The sequence below is a fragment of the Cherax quadricarinatus genome, chromosome 2 (assembly GCF_038502225.1).
Source record: "Cherax quadricarinatus isolate ZL_2023a chromosome 2, ASM3850222v1, whole genome shotgun sequence".
Classification (NCBI taxonomy): domain Eukaryota; kingdom Metazoa; phylum Arthropoda; class Malacostraca; order Decapoda; family Parastacidae; genus Cherax; species Cherax quadricarinatus.
Window position 1 is genome coordinate 19805561 of NC_091293.1, and position 23522 is coordinate 19829082.

Consider the following 23522-nt stretch of genomic DNA (forward strand, 5'->3'; position numbering starts at 1 on the left):
ATGTCTAAGGGCAATGTGTGGTATAAATATTATGCAGAGAATTTGTAATGTGGAAATTAGGAGGAGGTGTGGAGTTACTAAAAGTATTAGTCAGAGGGCTGAAAAGGGATGGTTGAGGTGGTTTGGTTATGTAGAGAGGATGGAACAAAGTAGAATGACTTGTAGAGCTTATAAATCTGTAGGGTAAAGTGGGTAGGGGTCATCCTAGGAAAGGTTGAAGGGAGAGGTACAGGAGGTTTTGTGGGTGAGGGGCCTGGACTTCCAGCAAGCGTGTGTGTGTGTGTGAGGAGTGAATGGGGATGAATGGTTTTTGGGACCTGACAATCTGTTGGAGTGTGAGCAGGGTAATATTTAGTTAAGGGATTTAGGGAAACCGGTTAGCCGGACTTGAGTCCTGGAAATGGGAAGTACAATGCCTGCACTTTAAAGGAGGGGTTTGGGATATTGACAGTTTGGAAGGACTTCTAAACTGTCATATCTGAGTGCCTCTGCAAAAACAGTGATTATGTATGAGTGAGGTGAAAGTGTTGAATGTTGATGGAAGTATTTTCTTTTTGGGTCACCCTACCTTGGTGGGAGATGACCGACTTGTTTGGAAAAAAAAAAATATTCCTCTTAAGATTTCTATTCAGATAAAACTGGGTCTGAGACCAGACCACAAAGGTGAAGGTTCTTAGAAACATTAATAGATATGTGCCTTAATAAGCAGCATAAAGTTGCAAGGCAAAATATCAGTATTATACATTAAAATTCCTTAAAAAATATGAGATTGGTATGGAGGCAGGCTTGGTCATGGACCGAGCCACAAAGGTGTTGACCCTTGGAACACTCCAGGTAGACATTCGAGGCTGGAATTGTCAAAGTACAGTGGAACCCTGAGTATCGGCCACTTCGAGTTTTGACCGCTTTTTTCTGCTAAATTTTGTCCTAAGTTTCAGCCGGCATACCAGACCTGTCCACCTGCCCATGCAGGCATCGTGGGCCGGTCTAGCTTTGTTTATCCTTGAGTGGACATTACCCTGAGCAGTCATCCAAACATTTCACAATAAATTCATTGCGTTTAGTGCTTTTTTATTGATTGTGACTGTGAAATAAGCCACCATGAACTCAAAGTAACTTCATAGTGGCAGCCCTTTGGTAAAGAAAGTGAAATACACGATAGAATTGAATAAAGAAATTGTAGCAGAGCACCAAAGTGGAGGAGGAAGAGAGAGGGGAGAATGTGCCTTCTTCAGTGATTCTATGATACGTACGATACTAAAGCAGCATGGGTCAATAAAGGCTATAGCGCCAGCCAGTGATAAAGTGTAGCAAGTAAGTTAAGCTATTAATCGAGAGAAAAAGAACAGCACAAAACTGAGTCCTCCAATGTTGTTGGAGTTATATAGGGCGACTGAAAACACTGCCATCTCTGCTGCCGCCATCACCACCACTATGTAAGGCTTATCTTTCAGTGGCCCTTATACACCCAACAACACAGCAACACTTGTCGGTTAGGGAGAGAGACATATGATATTTTATTCATTCTAGAGTATATATCATGTTTCTATGTTATTAATATTGTTTATTATGTCATATTAGATGGATTGTGTTAGATAAATAAGCTGTAGAGTTGATATTAGTGTCATATTGAAGGACTGTCTTGTCCTGCCTCCAAACAAACTTTCCTGCCTCTTTCATATGCCAACAAGTCTCTTCAATAAAGGTAAAACTGATTTAAATGTTCATTTATCCATTAAAATTAGCACTTTATATTTATTTCTCATTGTTTTCTGTATGTAAAACTATAGTATTTATTCTTAAAAAATTGATTTTTTTGTGAATATTTTTGAACGGAACAGATTAATTGGATTTACATTATTTCTTATGGGAAATATTGCTTTGACTTTAAGCCGTTTCGACTTTAGGCCTATCTCCTGGAATGGATTACGGCCATAACTCGGGGTTCCATTGTATCTAGTTTACCACAACACTGGGCAAAGAGGCAGACACTGCTATATGCTTCGGTTGTTACCCAGGCCAGTGCACCAGCTTGCCCCTCTTGTTTTCAATGGCACAGTGCTTTGAAGTTGCAATTTAGCTGATGGTCAGAGCCCCAGGTCAGGTAGGTCCAATATCCAGACTTTGAATAAAGGCATTGAAATATTTAGAGAATAAAAACGGAAAATTGAGAACCAAACCAAATGTGGAAATTTAGTCAATATGAATGCAACACAGTAATGGTGTCACACTGTACAGTACATAAATTTTGTGAACATGGCTAATGTATTACAGAATGGGACGTGTCCTTGCTTGGCTTCTGATGTCAACTTGGAGGAAGTGTCTCGTCTATGTGACAACTTCTCTGGTGCTGATTGTGACCAGCTGGTGTACCTAGCCAGTAAGGAAGCTATCAGGGAGGTGATAAACAGCTCAGCATCCTGTACAACTCCTGCACCAGTGAACGATGAACAACCTGTATACCGCTTTGTTGCTAAGAGACATTTTTCTGCTGCCCTTAGAAAAATCAAGCCATCTATAACATTGGAGGTCTGTATGAATGAAAGTTTGTCATATCTTGTGTTATTCAGTTCAGTCTGCAGATAAAGTACAAAATTTGAACAGTACAGTATCTCAAGGAAATTAATTTGCATATATTATGACTTGTAGTTACCTATTTTCTTACATTGTGTGAGAGAGAGCTTGCCTTCACTGATATCATGTCATATTAACACTCTCCTTTTAAGAGGAAAGTGATATTGACCCTGAGTTTAGTGGCTTTGAGGTGGATGTTGCCGCAAGAGTTGGAGGAAATATCAAAAATCTCGATAATAACCCATGTGCAACGTTTGTGCAACACCCTTTCAAAATGTCTTATAACCTATACCCTAAGTAAAGAGAAAAAATTCTGGAATGTGTAATAAGTGTTCGGCAGGCTGGCTGCTTGGCTGGCCAACTGGCTGCTGGCTGGCTCTATCTCTGTATGTGTGTCTGTCCGTATCTGTGTCTATCTCTGTCTATCTGTCTCTCTCTTTTTATCTATATCTAATACATAGTGTAAATTACCTAGGATAACCCCAAAAAATCCAAAGTCTTATACTGTACTTGTAGATATAATGCATAAGAATGCCTGTTGGTTCACAGTGGCTCTCTCTGAGACAGAGAGAGAGACAAGCAGAGAGACAACCAGAGATAGATAAGCAAAGACAGAGATGCCGATGCTCATCAAATGTCACCCTTTATCTCGTCACTGCACCCTCGCTTGGGCTCATCAAATGTCACCACTTATCACTGCACCCTCTGGTTATGAAATGACAAAAGCTACTATAAATTGTGCTGTATAGTCCTTGTGGCTTAGCGCTTCTTTTTGATTATAATAATAATAATACTATAAATTGTAATTTTTTTTTTTTTCAACAAGTCGGCCGTCTCCCATCGTGGCAGGGTGACCCAAAGAGAAAATCCCCAAAAAGAAAATACTTTCATCATTCAACACTTTCACCTCACTCACACATAAAAATTATATAAAATAATTTAGAAATGAGAAAAAAAAAACATAGCAACACTTCTGCAAGTGGCAGGACTCGATGTTGCCGTCAGGTGTTTACCAAGTGCCAATTTTGGGGCCTCATATCTCAGTAAGTACTGACCCTAAAATAATTACACCTTATTACATGTTTCAGAATTGTTTCTCTTTCCTAGGGTATAGGTTATAAGACATTCTGAAAGGGTGTTGCACATGGGTTATTATCGAGGTTTTTGATATTTCTTCAATCACTTGTGGCCACATTCACCTCAAAGTCACTAAACTCAGGGTGAACGTCACTTTCCTCTTAAACGGGGAGTGGTGTTTGCTGCCCTCAATTTAACTAGCGCTCCCACAAGGTACTAAGTGATCCCAGATTTTTTAATACAGCACACACAGAGTATTAAGACCCATTCTGTGCTGACCAGGCATCTCAGGCCAATTGTGCCAAATTTGGAGGCAGGAAAAATACAACATAAACATACGTTTAGCGCACTAGCGGTAAGAACATTATGTACGTTTGGACCGTTTACGGGTTAACAGGAATGCATCAAGAACATGACCCACACACCCAAGTGAGTCATAAGGACATCTGAAATCACCACTACATGAGGGTCCATGCCATAGATCTATGGCTATACGTTGAGGGTACAAACCGTAGATCTATGCCAAAATTCTAGCGGCGTCAAATTTAGCACGGGAAGGCTGGTAGGCCTACATGTGAGAGAACAGTTCTGCATGGTGTGTGCGCGCCGTAAACAAAAATTCTAGGAGCCCGCATAGCATTGTGGGAACGCCACCTCGGTTACCTTTGTTCACCATGCCTCGTCGCAAGTCAGCTCTCACTCCAAGGCGAATTGGGACTCTCCTCTTCCTATCTGATAGTTCGGACTCTGATGGAAGTGGAAATGAAGACGAATTCTATGGCTTTGATCAATTAGTGACCGAAAGGAATGACCAGGACATCGAAAATAGTGCAGAAAATCCTGACGATCCTCAACCTTCTACCTCTGGTGTGGGCACGTCTGTCACATTCAGTTATACCTCGTCGCAAGAGAAAACTAATATTTTCGCGTGGCCAGGCCTCAGACTTGAGTAATGATGATAGTGACGTGGATTGTGATTTTATTGCTCTTGACCAGTGTTATTCACTAATTTTTGCAAGAGAGCCACTTCGGTTAAACACATTGATTGAGAGAGCCGCAGCTACTGCAAGTTAGCGTAACTCAACTAAATTAAGTAGTACTGAGCTGCTAGTGCAATGTAGTAAATGAGAATTTATTATTATTATTACAATCAAGGGGGAAGCGCTAAACCCGGAGGATTATACAGCGCCTGGGGGGGGATGTGGAAGGCATTCAGGCTTAATTTGGGGAACTGGAGCACAGATCCAATTCCCTAAATCAAGAGCCCCTCACCAACATCAAGGAACCTTCCTTGAGGGGAGTAAATGAGAAAAAGTAGACATGAGCCGTGAATTGAGCCTCTGGCGGCTCGCGAGCCGCACAACGAATACCACTGCTCTTGACGATCATTCCAGTAGTGATAGTGAGGAATCATATTCACCAGTGAAGCATCGGTATATACGCCGCCGCATGAGCTCGGGTAGTGTTCCCTGTGCAGTCCCCAGGGGACGGAGTACATCCCGTGGCCCTACACCAGGAATAGACTGTGAAAGTGAGGATGATGTGGCTACACTTGGCATGGATAGACCACAGGCATCAGTATGTGGTGGTATTGGTGGTGATGGTGGTAGTGGTGATGGTAGTGCCACAGCCATGCATGACTCACCAGCCCACGCCGCTGACTCCTCAGCTCAAGGACAAAGCGGAGCGTCGGCCACCTCCCCACCACAACTACAACTACCACCACAACCAGCTTATGATGTCCAGTGTCCACCAGCAAACTGTATCTGGGATTGGCAGCAAAATCCCAATTTTGTTCCCAAGCCCCACCACTTTGATGACTCTCAAAGTGGAATTCTACCTACTTGTCCCCTTGGAAACACTGCAAATGAACTGGAATTCTTTGAACTATTCTTTGACCAGCCCTTGAGGGAAACTATTGTCAGGGAAAGTAACAAGTATTTTGAGTACACCATGGCAAATACGATCATATCACCACGCTCAAGACTACACCGGTGGAAAGAGACAACTGTTGCTAAAATGTATTTGCTTTTTGCAACAATAATGCTTATGTCTCATTTCTATAAGCATAATATAAAATCATACTGGTCCACAGATCGGCTAATTTGTACCTCGGCCTTCAGTGAAATCATCCCAGTGAACAGGTTTATCTTACTGTTACATATGTTGCACTTCTCTGGCAAAACCAGGCCTGACAGAAGTGACAGGTTATACAAGATTAGAAATGTTTTTATGTATCTGAAACAAAAGTTCAGCATGTACTTTTATCCATTCAAGAATCTTGTAATTGACGAGTCTTTGATTTTGTTCAAAGGTAGACTGTCATTCAAGCAGTATATACCGAGCAAGAGGAAACGCTTTGGTATAAAACTGTTTGTACTCTGTGGCTGTGACAGTGGCCTGGTATTGGATATTATTGTATACACAGGAAGTAAAACATTGAAAGATACCAGGATGTTATTGGGTATCTCAGGTGATGTAGTGAGAAGCATGATGGCACCTTATCTTGGTAAGGGGCATACATTATATACTGATAACTGATACACAAGCCCTTTACTCAGTGACTTCTTGCAAGTGAACATGATAGATATGTGTGGCACAGTACGTTCTAGTCGTAAACATATGCCCAGGTTCAGTGCAGGTGTTTACTGTAAGCCAATGACATCATGGCATTACAGTGGCATGACAAACAAGATGTCACATTGTTGACAACCATTCACCGTAACGAAATGCAAGACAGTGGCAAAGTGATAGTGACTAATGAATATATTTGAAAACCAGTGACAGTGATTGATTATACACAAAACATGTGCTTGGTTGACAAATGTGACATGCAGATTGGCTTTGTTGATTGTGTTTGTAAGAGTTACAAGTGGTACATGAAACTTTTCTTCCATCTCGTGGACATTTCAATGCTCAATGCATATATGTACCAAATGAAGACTGGCTACAGACCACCATATGGTGAATTTTGTCTGTTGTCAGGTAACAACACCTGCTATACAAAACTATCCTAGAACTCCTCAGGAAATACCCAAGCGTTTGAGGAGGGAAGGTGATCACTTCATAATACATCTTCCTGCAACTAAGAAGAAATTTGCTCAGATGTGTTGTCTGTGCAAACAAACAAAACAACGGCAACAAAGACGCAAAGACACTCGGTTTGTGCGCAAGGAATGTAAGGTACCTCTGTGCATGATACCTTGTTTCAAGGACTTCCACAAACTGCAGCAGTTCTAAAAACATGTCCAGTGACTGTACATATATTTACATATGATAGAACATTAGTCTTATACAAAATTTGTGCATGTTTATTGTAGTAAACAAAAGTGGTAAACAATATTGCACCTACCATCCAACTTATGACCACGTATTTTATGCCAAATTTCTGGGAAATAAACAACTATTTTTGTTGTACACAGTTTTTATGCTGAACCTTACAGTATAAAATACAGTACTAACAACATAAAAAGTAAAGTAAAACATGAAGTACCAAAATAAAACAATAAAATAGTCATTACAAAAATGTTTTGTTGATATTCAGTAGTAAAGCTCGACTTACAACCGGTTTCTCGGAGCCGAACTCGGTCGCAAGTCAGATGGTAGGTGTATAATAACTTTAGTGTGGTTATTGTGTTCAATACAGTGAGTGTATATATATACAGTATTGGTCTCACAAGCCACAAATGTTAATAGAAAAAGAAAAAAGTATAAAAAACGTTAAGTAAAGAAATGCGAGTTTGTGGAAATCACTGATGTTGCCGCCACCTTGTCATTTTGGATCAACTTCTCGCCTCTGCATCTCAGTAAGTACTGATCAGAAATTTTTTTTGTTTTGTTTTATTACCTTCACAAAAATATAATCTTTAACCCTTTGAGGGTCCGTGCCGTAGATCTACGGCTATACGTTGAGGGTCCAAACAATAGATCTACGCCATAAGCTCAGCTCACTCTGATAAGCTTCGAGTGGTAAATTTGGGCCTAGATATGAGAGAATACATCTATGTGGTATGTGCACACCACATGAAACAAATCCTGCAGCACAGTGCATAACCGAGACCGTAATTTTCAATTAAAACAGTGAATTTGCAATGTTTTTTTTGTATGTTTTTTATAGTTGTATTTGTGATTTCTTGGTCTCATTTGATAGAATGGAAGATATATTACAGACATAGAGATTATTTTGATTGGTTTTAGTAATGGAAATGGGTTGAAACCGAGCTCAAAATAGTAGAAATGTTATATTTTTGCCGATGTTCAAGAGTAAACAAATGATCCTACACGTCTAATACACGCCAGCTGGTGGGTCTAATACGTGTTCACAAATGTGGTGATATTTATACAATTATTACAGTATTGCATAACAGAAAATCTTCTATTTTTTGGTTTGAATAAAAATTCATTGTTTAAAAAATCAAAATGTAATTAATTTGTAAAGCCAGAAAACGTAACTAGTGAACAGAGGAAATGTTAGTGTAGTGCCAGGAATGCCTGCATTGTTTATTCTGGACCCTATTTTGAAATTGGAATATTTTGAACTTTGCATTAAATTGGCCAAATTACTAATTTCCAATCACTATTTTGTAGTTGAAACAGTTGACTTGGCGATTTCTTGTGCTCAATCGATATTATTATTATAATCAAAAGAAGCGCTAAGCCACAAGGGCTGTACAGCGCTGCACTGCTCAATCGATAGAAGTAATACTAGTGAAATAGCTAAGAATTTGGTCAACTGGAGTAATATAATTGGCCAAAAATGGGAGTCAAAGTTGGCAAAATCGCCAATGCGTAAATTTCGCACTTTTTGTTTTATTACCTTCAGAAAAAAATTCTCTACCTTTTCATAAGAAAAAATAAAATTATTTTTTTAAAATTCTTGGCCACTGGTGCACACTTTGAAATTTGGCCTTTGGACCCTGAAAGGATTAATTCTGTATTTTTTTTTTTAATTTCTTGGACACTGGGGCACCCCTTCAGATTTTGCCTTTGGACCCTGAAAGGGTTAAATGTTTAATAGGCATTTAGCTTTATCCTGTTGCTTTCACCTTGCAGGAACAGCGACGCTATAAGAGGCTGCACAGCAAAATTGAAGCATCCAGAGTGTGTGGGGAACTTCCAGTATTCCCCGAGACTGCAAGTTTAGTTGCTGAAAATATCGAAGAACAGACACAGCCTATTGATGATGCAGAGAATATAGAACAAGAGTAATAAATTATACACTATTACATGATATTTTAAGTATGCATAAATTTTTAATTATCCCTCTCATTACTATTATAATAGTTAAACTCTAAAGGGTCACACAGCTATCCCTCAGAACTTGCAAACCTAGTAGTGAGTAAACCAGTCTCTTAAATTAATGCTTCTTCATAGACTGATCAATCAACAGTCCTAGGATCCGAGATTCATACTTCATTGTCACCTGCTGTCCTTACTTCATCTTCTTGCTCACATGTTTCTACATCAACACAACCTTCCCCAACTAAAACATCACCAAAGTACAAATCTCCTTTAGCCCCCTTTATCATTATAATAAAAAAGAAGCACTAAACCTACAAGGGTTATGCAGCAGGGAAGAATGCAGGGGTAAAAGGGTAGCAAGAGGGAGAGGGATGATTATTAGGTTATGAAGTGCAGCAGGGCAGTAGATAATGCAGGGGTAGAGGGTAGCTAGAGATTAAGGTGGAAAGGACTGAATAGTGTGCTAGACATCATCAGAGAGAGTCTGGATTAAAGGAGGGTCTATCAGCAAGAAGGGAAGGTAAAGAAAGGGCAGCAAAGCGGAGACAGCGTTGGAGGTAAATTCTGCGTGCTCATTGATAGTGGGCAGTCCAACAGAATGTAGCTAACAGATACTGGAACTTGAAAATTCTCAGAGAGGAACAGGATCCCTCTCCATGAGATTCCCGTGAGTAAGACAAGTGTAGCTAATGTGAAAATGGGAGATAGACTCCCAACCTTGACATTGATGACAAGAAGACAGCCAGAAACCTATACTCAGTTTAACATAATGAAGGTTGTTATGGAGCAGATCAGATCAACGTTGTTGCAAATGGGTGCAAAGATGGATAGCAATTACAACAAAATAGTGGGTGAATGTAACACCGCTATGTGAAACTGGGAGGTCATATACTGCTGACTGCGCATCAGTGTCTGCCTGTTCATTGCCTTGTATGTCAACATGACCAGGGACCCAACAAAAAACAATATCTCTGTGTTTGCTAGAGATACGGTGTAACCAAAGTTGGATATGAAGAACTAGGGGGTGAGGTGTATCAAATTTCCGTATAGCCTGTAAAGCACTAAGGGAGTCTGAAACCACAAATGGTGACACACGCATAGATGTAATACGGATAAGTGCTACAAGAATGGCATACAATTCAACCATAAATATGCCAGCCAAGGGTAACAAATGCCCTTGCACGACACTGTCCAGAAACACTGCTGCGAATCCGACACCATCAGCGATGGCATGAGAATGAGAGCTCAAGTGGTCAAAAAGAGAGTGGGAAGCCACTGTAGGTAGTTGGGCTTTTGAGCATGGCAGTGGGAAAGAACATACATGAACAGCTGGAACTTCCCAAGGGGGCAGGGAAAAGTGAGATGCTACATGAACATAGAGAGGTGGTAATTGAAGAGAAGTCAAGAGTGAATGTAGGCAGAGAGAAAAGGGACAAAGTAAACAGGGGTGACGAACAAATAAAGAAAAATAAAGAACGTCTATTAACATCATTGGCTATCATATATACAGAAGGATTGTAGACGTCATGAGATCGAACATAATAGCGAAGGCAATGAGCATCACAGCGATCAGACAAGGATGGAAAATTCCCTTCTGCACAGAGGCTCTCAACGGGATGAACGAAAGGCACCAAGGCACAGAGACCTTGGTGATGTACAGGATCTAACTTAGACAGAGTTGTGGGAGAGGCTGCAGAATAGATTTGGTCACCATAATCTAACTTGGACAAGATTAGGGTGGAATGCAAACATAGAAGAGTACGACGATCCGCTCCCCATGAACGATGTGCGAGAACTTTAAGGAGATTTAGCTGACCATGGCAAGTTGTCTTTAATGAAGAAGTGCAAGGTCTCCACGTCAGCCGGTGATCAAAGAGCAGGCCCAGAAACCTGACCGTATCACATGCCGGAATACGTGAACCGTGTAAGCATGAAGGAGTGTCTGGTATAAGCGGGCGTCTAGTGAAGGTAATTTATCGGGTTTTCGTGCTGGAAAATTTAAAGCCATGAGAAGTGGTCCAATGGGAGACTCGGTCGATCACAACCTGAAGGGAGGCCGATACTAGTCAACAGTCAGCGCCCGAGTAAGCTATAGCGAAGTCATCAACATAGTGATGACCAAATATGTGAAGGAAAAAGAAAAATAGTACTGAGGACACAACCTTGTGGGACTCCTTCAGCTTGTATAAAGTCCGAGGAAAGCAAGGCGCCAATACAGACCCGAAAATGTCTATCAGACAAGAAAGCAGCGATGAAGTTTGGTAGATTACCACGAAGTCCTAAGGAGTGGGCTTGGGCTAGGATGTTATACCTCCAAGTGATGTCATATGCCTTTCTAGATCAAAAAAGACTGCTAGAACAGAGTGGTTGCTAGCAAAGGCATTTCGAATATACATATGATGACTAACAAACTTACCCTGAACACTGATAAAACCTATTTCATTCAGTTTGGAAACAAAGCTGCAAATGATCCAATTAACATAACGCTAAATGGATCATCAGTCACAAGACTCACAGAGGGAAAATTCCTAGGTATCCACCTTGATAGTAGCCTTAAGTTCCGGACACACATACAACAAATCGCCAAGAAAATCTCCAAGACTGTAGGCATACTATCAAAGATAAGGTACTACATTCCACAATCAGCTCTCCTGGCACTGTACCATTCACTCATATACCCTTATCTTACATATGGAATTTGTGCATGGGGAACAACAACATCCAATCGCCTAAAACCCCTAATAACCCAGCAAAAGGCAGCAGTAAGAATGATAACAAATTCCCACTCCTGCCAGCATACTCCAGTTTTCAAAAGTCTGAATCTGCTCACCATTAAGAACATCCATACTTATTCATGTGCCTACTACATACACAGAACAATACACCCAAATATAAATCCCCCCACTCAAACTTCTTCTCACCAACCTAAACAGGACATAACCAAAACACAAGACTCAGATCTCTTTTTGATATACCTCGTGTCCATATCACACTGTGTAAAAACTCTCTGCACATAAAGGGCCCCAAAATATGGAATTCATTACCAGAAGATATTAAAGTAACCCAGTCTGAAAATCAATTTAAGATTCTTCTCAAAAGCCACTTAATCACCCTAGACTAAATGCTAAATACTCAGTACACACTTACTCACCTATGTACTCCCACCCCTCAAGGAAGGTTCCTTGATGTTGGTGAGGGGCTCTTGATTTAGGGAATTGGATCTGTGCTCCAGTTCCCCGAATTAAGCCTGAATGCCTTCCACATCCCCCCCCCCCCCAGGCGCTGTATAATCCTCCGGGTTTAGCGCTTCCCCCTTGATTATAATAATAATAATATGTACTCCCACATCATAACTGAAACAATCACATTGAACCTTTTATCCATTGTTGACAGAAATATAATTGAATCATTGTTTTCACAAAAGCATTTTAGAATATAAATATATCTTTGTATTATACAAATTTTGATTCATTTATAATTAATATTCTACTGTATAACTATGAAAAAATTACTATCCTACTGTACAACTATGATATACTCCTTAGTATTAAGTAGACTGTAAGCCAATAATGTTAAGTTGGCCCATAATGCCGAGGCATAATAGAGGCTCTTTGCATTGCAACCTACTATTGTAAATACAAAATCTTAATGTACTGTTTGCAAAGACATAAAATAAATAATTAAATATCAAAGTGGTGCAAGGGGCCTAAAGTAGAGTAGTCTTTGTGAAAGCCATATTGGTGAGGGGAAAGGCTGTTGTGTGTCTCTAGGAACCACATCAGATGTCTATTCACCAATTGTTCCATCACCTTGCAAACCACAGTGGTCAGGGCAATGGGACGATAGTGAGAGGTGTCAAGCCCTGAAGCACCCAGTTTGTGAAACGGTAGTACAATAGCTGATTTCCAATGTTGTGGAAGAACCCCTCGCTCCCAAATTAGATTGAAAAGACGTAAAAGGATGAGAAGGGCCGTAGAATGGAGATGGTGTAGCATACTGATGTACAACAGAGACCTGGTTCAACTTGAAAGATAGAGAAATGCCCTCTGAATGCAACATACAGGGTTATAAACTATTCCATACTGATAGGGTCAACAGGAAGAATGGTAGAGTGGTGATGTATGTCAGAGATAGTTTAAATTGTTGTGTTAGACAAGATATAAGATTAGAAACATCAGACACAGAATCTGTTTGGCTACAGTTTCTCGTGGGTCGTGAAAAGTTAATTTTGGGTGTGATTTATAGGCCCCCAAACCTTGATAGGAAGTGCAGTAAGCTGTTATGGGACAAAATTCATAAGACATCTAGATATGAAAATGTGTTGAGATTTTAACTTAGACAAATTGATTGGAACAACGTGACAGGAAATCTTGAGTCTTGTGACTTTCTTGATATGGTTCAGGATTGCTTTTTAGAACAGTGTGTGACAGAACCAACTAGAGGAAACCATCTACTTGACTTGGTTCTTGCCAACAAAGAATCACCAGTTAATAATCTTGAGGTTAATGATGAGCTAGGGAAAAGTGATCACAAATCACTTAGTTTCAATATATCGTGGAGTTACCCAGATAACTGCAATCAAATATCTGTCCTAGACTTTTGCTTGACCGATTTCATGGGACTGAAAAATTACCTGCGTGAGGTAATTTGGGATGTCCTGACTATGGGTCAGGTAGGTGGTCTTGGTTGCAAATATGATGTTTTTCAGAGCATAGTTCTAGCTGCCCAGACAACTTTTATTCTGAGTAGGGAAATTAGATCTAACAAAAATGATCCCAAATGGATGAACAATAGATTAACCCTTTGAGGGTCAAGAGGCCCTTTCCCAAACTCTTTCTCAGAGTCGAAAATTTTTCAAAAAAAAAATAAATTATTTTTTTTATGAAATGATAATCTTTTTCCGATCATGACACCAAAAGTATGAAATTTGATGAAAAACTTATGGAATTATGCTCTTACGAAGTTGGCGAATTCGCCCACTTTGGGCCCTATTTTCGGCCAATTCCAATGTTGCAGTTGACTAAAATCATAGCTATTTTCCTTGAACTCCATTTGTTCTATCGACTGAATACAAGAATCCACCCATTTACTGATTTCAACTACCAAATAAAGTGGTCAGAAATTGGCAATTTCACAGAAATTTCAAAAGATGCCAATTTCAAAACTGGGTTCAGAATAAACAAGACCGACATTCGTGGCACTAAAATAATATTTTATCTGTTCATTAGTCACATCTCTAGGCCCTCTTACATTACATTTGCTTTCCATTTTGAATTTTTATTCTCACAAAATAGAAAGTTTTCTGTTATGTATACTACTGCATTATTGTAAAAATGGTATAAATGATATCAGTGCACTTATGAAAGAATATTAGACTCACCAGTTGAGGTGTATTGGATGCATGGCTTGATTTGCTTACTCTTCAATATCGGCAAAAATCGATCATTTTTGCTACTTTGAGCTCACTTTCAAAGTACTTGTCATCGTGAAACCAATCAAAACCATCTCTAATTCTGTAATATATCTTTCATTCTATCAAATGAGACCAAGGAAACAAGAATACAACTATAAATACCATCCGATAATTCACTAGAAAGTCGCTGTTTTAAACCAAAAACACAGTCGAATTTTTTTTCTCATTATGCACAGCGTGCTTCAGGATTTTTTATACTGTGCACACTTGACACCCCAAAATATGAAAAAAAAAAAAATTTACCACATGAAATATTAATTTTAATACACACAAACTGAAGAAGACATTCGCATAATTACTACTCTACTAAGAATAGAATACATGACACTTATCTTTATTGAAGATCTGGTGATGATGGGATGGGAGGAGGGGAGTGTGTGGAAGTTATTGTTTAGAAGGGGAATCACCTTCCATTAGGACTTGAGGTAGCAAGTCCTTTTGTAGTGGGGGTTCGTAGGAGATATGATGATTGGAGTAAAACACTTGTTGGATGGTAACACTATACTGCAGAGTGTGAAGGGAGAGCCCAAACTGCCTGTCCTGTCGCCTGCTTGGATTATGGAGAACTGAGACCAATGTAGCGCGTCCCATGCACTCATGCGGGATCACGTGATGTCATACAAGGCCTAGCAAAGGGGTTGTGTATGTAAAACATATGGATGGTGCTATGATACTCAGATAAGCTATACAACACATGGGGATCAGCAACTATGCTGACAGCTCGGTCATGTTACGTATGTCGTCTCGACGTACAATACTACACTTTAGGCTGAATAGGCAGGTCACTCTGGGCTGATTCTATACAATAGCAAAGACATATGTAACTTATAACTGATGGATGGTATCGTAATGGGTGTTAACGTAATGCATTACAAATTATAAGTGCAAATCATATAATAAAGGATGGAATTGATCGATCGATCTGTATTTCATGCACTCTACGGATTCTGAGGAAGAAAAAATATATATTTTTACAAAGGTGAAAGTAAATTAACAGCAAAGGCAAATCTGGCATGCACAGATCAGTACTGCTAATCTCAGAATTCGGAGGGGACGTGAACACAAAAAAAAAAAAAAAATTCTGAAAACTGATCAGCTGATAACAAAACACACAGTTGACAACTTCATTCATCTTGGACATCTAATTATACAGGCTATGTACATTTAAACCCAACTCTGCGAGGGTAAGATTTACATATGCAGAATGGTTATCGTCTTTGGGAGGATTGAATTCCTTTGCAATGGCTAACACATGCCTTTACTGAGGGAGATCTGAACAAGTATCTACAAAAGATACTTGTGGGTTTCTCATTACTTGTCGAGTAAGCAAAGAATAACGACATTCGGGTTGATTATCTGGCTGAGTATTAGAGGTAGAGGGTACAGAGTCAAGAGGATTGTCAGTGACTAACACATTAGTCTGGGTAGAATCATCATAAATAACAAAAAAAGGCACAATACTGTGACTGGAATGATACACAAATAACCAGCACATAGAAGAGAAATTTCCACTCTTCATAATTCGTTTTCCCGTCTTGGCTACCCTTCCCATTTCATAGACTGCCTTCTCACGAGCTAAACGTAATTTCTTCTCTCCCAAACTCTCTACTTCTGGTAACTCTTCTGTCCTCTGCCTTCCCTACATTTCCGGTCTTTCTAATCTCAACAATTCTCTCCGTCCCTTAGACATCAAGCTTACTTTCCGCCAGACTAACACTCTTCTCACTAATCTCGTTCATACCTCTCCTCCCTCTACAGATGTTCCTGGTGTCTACTCTATTTCTTGCTCCTCCTGTCCTCTTCAATACTTTGGAGAAACTGGCCGATCTCTTTCTGACAGACTTAGGGAGCACAAAAATGGTGTTAGGCTTGCCGACACTAACAATGCTCTTTTCTGTCACGTCACCCCTCAAGGAAGGTTCCTTGATGTTGGTGAGGGGCTCTTGATTTAGGAAATTGGATCTTTGCTCCAGTTCCCCGAATTAAGCCTGAATGCCTTCCACATCCCCCCCCCTAGGCGCTGTATAATCCTCCGGGTTTAGCGCTTCCCCTTGATTATAATAATAATAATAATTCTGTCATGTCAGAGATCACAGCCATCCAATAGACTGGTCTTCTGCTAAAACTGTCTTCCCTACTTCCAACTTTAACAGTCGCCGTCTTGTTGAATCCTCTCTAATACACAACTTTCCTTGTATGAATCTTAGTCCTGGCTTCGTCTCTGTAGATGCCTTCCTCTCCCACTACATTGTAAAATGCTCCAAATTTCAGAACACCCGTGACTTAACCTGATTCCTCATTTTTTCTTCTTCTCCCTCTTCCTCTTTCCTTTTTTTGTCTTTCTTCTGTCGCGTGTTTCTGTTCCTTCATTATTTATTTCATAATTTCCCCTTCCCCCCACCTCTGTGCACTTGCTCTCCCTCTGTGGGCACCTAGCTCCCTTGCAGTGCTCCCCTTTCTTTATACAGTGGTCCCCCAGTTCGTGATATTAATCCGTTCCTGAGAGCTCATCGTAAACCAAAGTTATCGGACAGCGAATCAATTTTCCCCATAAGAAATAATGGAAATCAAATTAATCCATGCAAGACACCCAAAAGTATGAAAAAAAAAAAAACTTTTACCACATGAAATATTAAGTTTAATGTGGCTTAGCGCTTCTTTTTTATTATAATAATGCAACAGAATAATTACAATAACAATAGAATAATAACATAGAATAATTGATACTTACCTTTAATGAAGATCTGGTGATGATTGATGGGAGGGGAGTGTGTTGAACCTATTGTTTAGAAGGGGAATCCCCCTCTATACAACACAACTATACTATACAACTTGGCCAGTTCCGACACACGCACTCCACTTTCATACTTTGCGTCAATTGAACACATCACCAAAATCCCCAACGCCTCTACAATGATCAAGCTAACCTTCTCCAACATCGAGATGGCTACTAGAGCACTGTCTGATGGCCTAGCTATCTCCTATTATCATATCCATCCAAGTCACATAGAACCCGAACGTTTCGCCCACATCTCGCCATGCTGGACTTGCTACTCCTATCACCACTCAAAGCCTGACTGTTCTCTGAAAGGGAAGAAGTACTGCACAAACTGTGGTAAAGACGGCCATGACTTCAAGGAATGTTCTACTACCACTACCTCTCCTACCTGCCTCAACTGCAAGGGTACTCACCACACCCTTGCAGCAAAATGCCCTCTACGTAAAGAAGTCCTGTCTAAGAAAATCATTGAAGAAACCAAGAACAACAACCCTAAATCGCCAACATACGCCGCCATTGTAAAAATTCAATCAGATACCATCGAACTCCTTCAAGCTACACAATCATCTCCACTCAGCCAGTCCCTCTCTGCTCTTCCTGACGCTGCTCCATCCAAGGTGCTATACTGTGTGATGTATGCACACCTCACTAATGCTGCAAACCCTGGCTCATTCAACACAACAATCAATGAACTGTTTCGCCTTAACAACATGCCAAACTTCAACTTTCCAGACTCGCCACCATCACAAGACCTCCTCAAGCTAATTCCAGACATTGTTAACTTCACCTCAACCCCTGGTCCTACTCATATCTCTGACCAAGACTCTACTCTAGAACCAACACCACCGTCTACTGCCACCTTTCACCTCCCACCACCAGCCCAACAAACCACAACTGACCAACTCTCCCTGCCTCCTCTCAACACAGTCACAGAAGACGAAATAGAACCAGAACATTATGAACAACCCTCGGACGACGACAAAGTAGTAGTCGAAGAAGTAACCGAAGAAGAAACCACAGGCAACCGTTACCTAAGCCAAGCCTTTAATGGGTCTCTAACCTTCTACACCACCCCCAACCTCCCAACCGAAATGAGCGCAGCTGATATGCTCCACTTAATGAAAGAGGGAGCTGTTAAGTACACCTGCACCAAACCTCACCAAATTCCTTTTGAAAACGCACTATCTTACCTCGTGACGAATCTGAACTGCTCCAACCTCAGAATGCAACTATTCCACATGTCCAAGAGAGACTTCAAAAGACTCAAGAGTGGCTCCATCATCAGCGAAGTGTAGCCAAACACACAACACACTTCCGCAACACACAACGTGAGCCTCCCGACACCTGACGTCCAAACCAGCTCTTTACCTCAGCCTGAAGCATATCAGCCAGCGAGCACTGTCTGCAGTCTGCTCTCTCCTCAATGTTCTCAACATGCCCTCTCTACACTGCCTCGCAGTGCCACACAGCTGGGTTTAGCCCTGGCTCTTTCATCTACAACTCAAGACCTTCCTCTCACCGACTATTCTTCGTCTGTCCACACTTCCCCACTCACCCACCGGAGTCCCAACAGAGGAGCTTGCTATGTGTATCCTCAATGTCTGTCCCACGATCGACTTAGCTGCTGGGTTAAGCCCCGGCTCTATTTCTACAACTAAGAACACTCCTCTCCAGCACTATTCTTCGTCTGTCCCGTCTTCTCCGCTCATCCCATTTGGGATCTTACCTGAACTTTCATTCGTTCGTTCGTACCTTTGGTTAGTGTGACTTTGTAAATGGTCCAAGTCGGACCGAAACGTCGTCGTAAGCTCCTCTCTTCTATGTGCGGGTTATTTGTGTAGAATTATCATCCTCGACATCGCATACTAATTTCATATGATCTAAATGCGATCTAAAAGCTCAGCGAGTGTTGAGTCTGTTGCAAAGGTAAGCACCATACTGCACTCTGTCCCAATAATTTAAGGGAACCCCAGGCTAGTAGGGATATCTCTCAGGTAGAGAAAGAAACCGAGTCCGAGCCTGAAATGGTAGCCAGCGTGATTAGTGGGAGTAAAGTCTCTAATCTGAGTGAGAATCACGGAGGTGCTGCCCTACCTACAGTCATGGCAAAGGTTGTGAATGGGCACAGGTCCGAAACAACCCGATTATTCTTTGACCCAGGAGCACAAGTATCCTTGATAACAAAGAAGTTGGTGGCTAAATTAAAGTTGAAGGCCACAAAGAAAGTTAGTATGATGTTGGGAGGGGCTATAAGTCAGGTCCCACCCAAATCTTATGATATGGTGGATGTCACAGTCAAATTAGGTGGACATTGCAGACATTACAGCCTTGGTGGTAGGGACATTACCCAGGGCAATTACAGTGAGAGGTCTTGCTGCAGCAGCTAAGCGATTGAAAGACCTTGACTTGAAGCTGGCAGACCAGGGAATTACCACTGACACAGTCAGAAATGTAGGTATCCTGGTGGGAGCCAATCATATAGATGACTTCCTGTCTACACAACGGACGTTTAAGGAAGGAATTGGTTTATACAGATCCCCTGTAGGATACATCATAGGCAGCAGGATTCCACCTGAATTCCCTGCCACGCCAGATAGAGGAGAAGCTGTCCCCATGATAGCTGGGGGAGTAGTGATAATGAATACCAGTATACACTATGAACCGCCAGGGAAGGTGAACCAGGTAGGGAGTGACGAACACTCGGCCACCTTGGGAAAACACTTTTACAGGGTACATAAAGAGGGAGATAGATTGCCATTAAATCTAGGGAACCTCGTAACAGTGGGAGGAAAGGCTACCAAGGCGTGTGGGCCACTGGGTGGGAAAGTACGGAGCCGCTCAGTCAAGGCTAGACATACGAAAGATGTTAAAGTTAAAGCAAAGGGTGCTACGACCACCGGAACCAACAGGTTTACACCCCCAGGGGTCCACACAGGGGAAACTGGATGGTTGAAGTTAGAGCGGAGTCTGCTCGACGAGAGTGGCCGGAGGGCACTCGTGTCCAGGGTCCGCTGTGGGGGCTCGCGGAAGGTGAACTTGATTTAGACTTAGCGCCTACCTTCGCCGGTGGGAGGATGTGGAAATTTATTTGGTCCCTAAAGTTCCACAGGACAGATACGACGTACGAAGGGGTCCCAGCATAGCCGTAATGGGACGGCTGAGCTGGGTGGCCCTTAAACCCTACCAAACAAACAGCATTCTCTCTAGTTGGCGGGGATTGTTGGTAAGCTTATTTAATTTATAGATTTACCCTTCAGGGAAGGAGTAGGTAGTTTTACTGGTAGTACACTAATATTAGGATCATTGAGGCAACTGTAGATAATAATAATGTAGACCTAAGACCTTAACATAGGTAGTAATAGGCCAATAATGTAGGCAAACACTAGGATAAGTTAGCTAGGGAGAACTGGCAGCCCTAGTTTGAACGAAGAGACGAGGGTCTGGAAGAGAGACCAGCTCGTTCTTCTTAAGACAGACACCAACTGGACAAGACGTGCCGTGATCAGCAGACGGCGCCCCCCACGTGTCTTCACATTTGAGACCTGGGGAAATCTGGTAGAGGCACCTCGATGTACCGTAGATGACCTCCTCCGTCAGGCCCATACAGTAAGACAAGACCTCCACTTTATCTCGTAGATTTCTGGCCAGTGTCTGGGGAGATTGTGAGTTTTATCTGTGGGCCTGTGTTGCAGCTGGCAGAGCATGCCCAGTAAGTACCAGTGTCTCAAGGCAGTCTGGAAGCTAATGTCCGTGTCTGCATAGTTATACTAGGGGATACATACCCTCTTGGATATAGGAATTTCTGAGGTGCAGGCAGGACACTAATAGCGATTGAATATTGCAGGAATTAAGGCTCCTGGTTGCACGTGGTTTCTGAGGGGAAGTCCAGAGGGGCTAAGGCTAAGCTTAGGTAAGTTGAAGATCAGGATATATGCTGCAACACCAAGTAAGTTAGCCCTTTATACGTGCATGCAGGCGAGTTTCTTGCAACATCAATCATATGTGAAAATCTGTCCTATAAGCCACTTGTGAGGCTGAGGTACCCACCTCAGAGCTCGGTGTCAACAGAGTTTGCCAGGGTAGGCGACTCACTTGGAGGCAGTCCACACAAATTTTCACATATGCTGAGAATGCTCGTTCGTAGGCTTCCCATTTTTCTCCCAAACGCTTCAAGCAGTCATGCAAATCATCACAGTCTAACATGCCTCACGAAATCGTAATGACATGATTGAGACTCTCTGACCGCGGTTTCAATCCCGGCCGGGGTATGGTTTCATCACAGTCTACTTTACTGCGTTGGCTAGTAGCCTTGCACCTGTTGCGTGTTCTGTTCAGATGCCCTTTGTATGCTGCCACTGATCGTTTTAATTTTGCTAGCACTGAACCAGACTCTTCTGAACTCCCATCTGCCATTGTCGAGGTTTAATTAGGAGTGTGACACTAATTGTACTTTACTCAGTCCACCCCACAGCACGTCACGGTGTTAGGCAAGAATGAACGAGTCTCAAGGCTCCTCAACAAGTTAACGATTCCCTTTGTTATATTGACTCTACTCTGACTTAAAATGTACACTGTTAGCTCTCAACCCCAACTGAAATGTATACCAATGTGAAAGCTTAATCTAGCAATTTCCTGTACAATGTCAGCAAATAATTACAGGACTTAACCTAGTCTGTGGTACAAGTCACAAATCCCACATTAAAAAAATAATCAAAGACAATGAAAATCACACAATAAAAATGTAGTATACAAATTAAAATCTCTTGGTTAGCACAAATAAATTCAACAGTTCAACTTGTGAAACAGTAAATGAATAATGTATGTAAATAGCTTGGCCTAACTTTGCCCAGCTTACTCAGTCTAGCGTGGATGGTTGGATAAGGTAAATCCTAAACTAACTAATGTGCCATAGCCTAAACCTGGCATTAGAACTCCCTGTAAATAATAACTAGGTTAAATCTGTCCTAGCTACTATAACTGTTGTAAATATTGCACAAGCCTAGCCTAACTGTGGCTACCTTGCAAATCCACTGTAAGTAATTAACACACAAGTCTCCTACTCTGGATTACTTGTAATCACTGTAAATAATTAAATTCACAAGCTTCTCTAGCCCACCTGGCCTGCCTGTAAATTACTGCAAGTAACAACTTCTGTGTATAGTCAGCTTGGCCTAGCCTCTGTGTAACTCTGGGCCTAGGTGTGCTAACTTAACCTAACTCTGTTAAACTGGTTCCTAACTGTGGCCTAGCTATGTCAATTTTAACCTAGCTATTCCACATCACGGTTCAAAGGACCACTTGTGAAAATTTGTCTGGACTGCCTCCAAGTGAGTCGCCTACCCTGGCAAGCTCTGTTGACACCAAGCTCTGAGGTCGGTACCTCAGCCTCACTAGTGGCTTATAGGGCAGATTTTCATAAATGACTGATGTTGCAAGAAATTTCGCCTGCATGCACGTTTAAAGGACTAACTTACTTGTGATGTAGAATCTATTCTGGTCTTCACCCTCCCTAAGCTTAGCCCCTTTGGACTTTCCCTCAGAAACCACGTGCAACCGGGAGCCTTAGTTCCTGCAATATTCAATTGATATTAGTGACCTGCCTGCACCTCAGAAATTCCTGTATCCAAGGGGGTGTATATCCCCTAGTATAACTATGCAGAAATGGACACTAGCTTCTAGGCTGGCAAGAGACAAAGTACGTACTGGTCATGAACTGCCGGCTGCACAAAGGCCACAGCACGACTCGCTTGCAATTTTCTGGCCACGATCCTAAGAAAAAGGGAGATCTTGTCTTACTGTATGTGCCTGATGGAGGAGGACATCTACGGTACGTCGAGGTGCCTCCACCAGATTTCCCCAGGTCTAATATGTGAAGACACGTGGGGGCGCCGCCTGCTGATCATGGCACGTGTTGTTCAGTTGGTGTCTAGTCTTAGAAGGAAGCTCTGGGGTCTTCGAGACCCACGCCTCGTTGTTCAAATTTGGGCTGCCAGTTCTCCCTAACATAACCTAGTGTTTGCCTTTATTCAGCCTATTACTACCTATGTTAAGGTCTTAGGTCTACATTATCTACAGTTGCCTCAATAATCCTAATATTAGTGTACTAACAGTATAAACTACCTACTTCTTCCCTGAAGGGTAAATCAATCAATTAAGAAGTACCCTCCAACCACCTTCGCCAACCCGGGTGAGTGTGTGTTTTGGGTGGGTGTAAGGACCCTCGAACGGTGTGTTTTTCCCCGTTGGGACTTCTCGGACTGAATAAGTTCCAACACTCTCCACACATTGATTATTATTATTATTATAATCAAAAAGAAGCGCTAAGCCACAAGGGCTATACAGCGCTGCAGGGTAGGGAAGGAAGCAAGGGAATTGGAT

At 41.6% G+C, this 23522-nt stretch overlaps 1 protein-coding gene across 4 annotated transcripts in view; it reads left to right on the forward strand.

Moving 5' to 3' along the window:
• Positions 1–8900, forward strand: part of LOC128688590 (nuclear valosin-containing protein-like) — a 337361-nt gene extending 328461 nt beyond the window's left edge. For all 4 annotated transcript variants that reach the window (XM_070087530.1, XM_070087528.1, XM_070087533.1 and 1 more), the window contains 2 exons: positions 2275–2529; positions 8704–8900. In XM_070087530.1, coding sequence (XP_069943631.1) covers positions 2275–2529; positions 8704–8859 — 411 coding nt within the window. In that variant the 3' untranslated portion in view covers positions 8860–8900. The remainder of the gene's footprint in view (positions 1–2274; positions 2530–8703) is intronic.
• The last annotated feature ends 14622 nt before the right edge of the window (positions 8901–23522 follow it).